General features: G+C 45.6%; 1 protein-coding gene across 2 annotated transcripts in view; it reads left to right on the top strand.

Annotated features, from left to right (window-relative positions):
• Positions 1 to 2,500, top strand: part of LOC143292770 (neuropeptide S receptor-like) — a 178,848-nt gene that overhangs the window by 132,324 nt on the left and 44,024 nt on the right. For both annotated transcript variants that reach the window (XM_076603335.1, XM_076603343.1), the window contains exon 3: positions 1,198 to 1,301. In XM_076603335.1, coding sequence (XP_076459450.1) covers positions 1,198 to 1,301 — 104 coding nt within the window. The remainder of the gene's footprint in view (positions 1 to 1,197; positions 1,302 to 2,500) is intronic.

A 2,500-nucleotide genomic window follows, 5' to 3' on the forward strand; every position in this document is an offset into this window, starting at 1 on the left:
TCCTTTGTTCATGCAGTCGTCCTGAACTGCTTTTTCTTTGAATATATAGTTTCATTTGTAATTACCATTAATTTATTATGAATTTACTAATGCTTTTGCGCGAAAAAAAAACGCACACAAAAAAGAGAGACAAATCAACACACAAGTCTGTCGGTCCTTTGTCCGGTCATTTCTTCGATCAGTCAGTTAATCAATGAACTGCTTCAAAAGAAGCAGTCTTTTGGATACGTTATTCATTTTCGTGTATGTTTTCTGTCATTGGGATGTGTATTCATACCTAGATTTTTTCGCCTCCATTTTGTGTGTGTGTATGTATGTGCATTCGTTCATATTTTCACCAGCATATTTCTTGTCCTGCTTTTGAAAAAAAATCGATGCAGAAATTACATCGTTCTTGTGTTGTTTTGTTGTCGTTGTTGTTTTGTTTGTTTGGTCGGTTGGGCTTTTTTTTTGGGGGGGGGGGTGCGGGGGGTGGAGGAAAGGGGGGGAGTTGTTTTTTGTGTTTGTTTTTTTTCGCCCAAATCTGCTCTATTTCTTTTTCTCCTGTTCAACGTGGTTTTCTTTTTCAACTTTTTTTCTCTTTTCTATCTTTTTTTTTTCGCCTCTCTGCAGGTGAACACTGCAAAGGATGTGAGTGTTTTTTTACGTACGTCTAGAATTGTCATGATGTCCAGTTGCGATGGGACACGTATGCTCCCATTCATCGTGTTTCTCGCGTGACTTGACCTCTTTTTTGTTTTGCTTCTTTTCTTCTTTTTTTTTCTTTGCTTGTCCTCTCTCTCTCTCTCTTTCTCCCACTGTACCTGTTTCTCTCTCTCCTTCTCTCCCTCTTTTCACTGTGTGTCTCCCTCCCTGATGCCACTGCAAGTGTAGACTGATTTTCTCCTGTTCTTTTTTTTTCGGGGGGGGGGGGGGGGGGGCTGGGGGGGTTGGGGATTTTTTTCGGTTTTTTTTGTTGTTTGTTTGTGTTTTTGTTGTTGTTTTTTTTTTGGGGGGGTGTTTTTTTGTTTTTGTTTTTTTGTTTTTGTTTTGGTTTGTTGCTGTTGTTTTTTCCTCCGTCTTTCTTTTACATTCCCAAAGAGGTTCTATCTCAGGCGCTGTTGCCGCCATTTTTTGTTCTTTATGATTTTTATTCACACTGTTGTTCTAGATTTTGTGATTTCGTGTGTGTGTGTGTGTGTGTGTGTGTGTGTGCAGACCTGCTGGTGGGGCTGATCTGCGTGCTGACGGACCTTCTGAGCAAGATCACGGTGGAGTGGTATGCCGGCAACTTCATGTGCAAACTTCTTCAGTACATGCAGGTGAACATGGTATTGGTGATGGTGGTGGTGGTGGTGGTGGTTGATGGTGATGGTGGTGGTGGTGGTTGATGATGGAGGTGGTGGAAGTGATGGCGATGGTGTAGATAGTGGTGATGGTGGTGGTGGAAGTGATGATGATTGTGCCGGTGGTGGCGATGGAGGTGGTTGTGGGTTTTGGGGGGGTTTGTTTGTTTGTTTGTTTGGGGGGGTTGTTTGTTTGTTTGTTTTGTGTGGAGGCAGGTGGCAGAATTGCTAAGACGTTTATCTGTCAATACAGTGTCTGTGACGGTCTGGAGTTTGGATCCCGGTCTCGCCCTTTCCTCCAAGTTTGACTGGAAAACAGCTAGTCATATTGATGAGACTATAAACCGTGGTCCCGTAAACACTGGCACACTGAAAAAAAAAGCCGCATGACCTCTGGTAAAATCCTGTAGAACAAATCCACTTTAACTGGCACACACACACACACACACACACACACACACACACACTCTCACACACACACACACACACACACACGTACGCACGCAAATAGATAGATATATGCACTCGAGCAAGGCCTCACCATAGCGTTGGGTGATACTGCTGTCAGGCATCTGCATAGAAGTGGTTCAGCGCAAATAGATTTTTTGCAGTGACGTCTCGTTAAGAAACTGAAATTGAACTGTTTTAGGTGTGTGTGTGGGGGGGGGGGAGGGGGGGGGTCACATCTCATGACAAACCAAGGTGTGTGTGCCTTTCCCCCTCCTTGTTCTCCTACCCCATTCAGCTGGAGAGCGGTGTGGGTTGAGCGGATTGCACGGCAATCATGTGTCTCAGTTCAGGCTGTCACTGAACTGAGATCAACCTTTCCTGAGCTGGTCAGTCAGTGACAGGATTCTAGGCTTTTCGCCCGCGACTGGCATTAGAGGCAGTCGTGTCTGCTTGGCTCTCTTCAGGGCTGTTTGCCCGGTTCTGCACTCGTGAGTGGGGATAATTTTCCTCCGAGCGTTTGGTGTTCTTCAGTCGGTGTTCTGTGTTCTATGTCTTTCAGCGTCTGGGTAGCAGTACCCGCCTGAAAGCGTTCCCACTTTCCGTGTCTTCCACTGACTTCCCTTTCCATCCACTGACTTCCCTACCCTTCCACTGACCCTCCACTGTCTTCCCTGGAATCCCACTGCCAGCCTTTGACTTCCATGGTCTAGGCCTCCGTTGGCTGC

This window comes from Babylonia areolata, chromosome 1 (genome assembly GCF_041734735.1).
Source record: "Babylonia areolata isolate BAREFJ2019XMU chromosome 1, ASM4173473v1, whole genome shotgun sequence".
In the NCBI taxonomy this organism is placed as follows: Eukaryota; Metazoa; Mollusca; class Gastropoda; order Neogastropoda; family Buccinidae; genus Babylonia; species Babylonia areolata.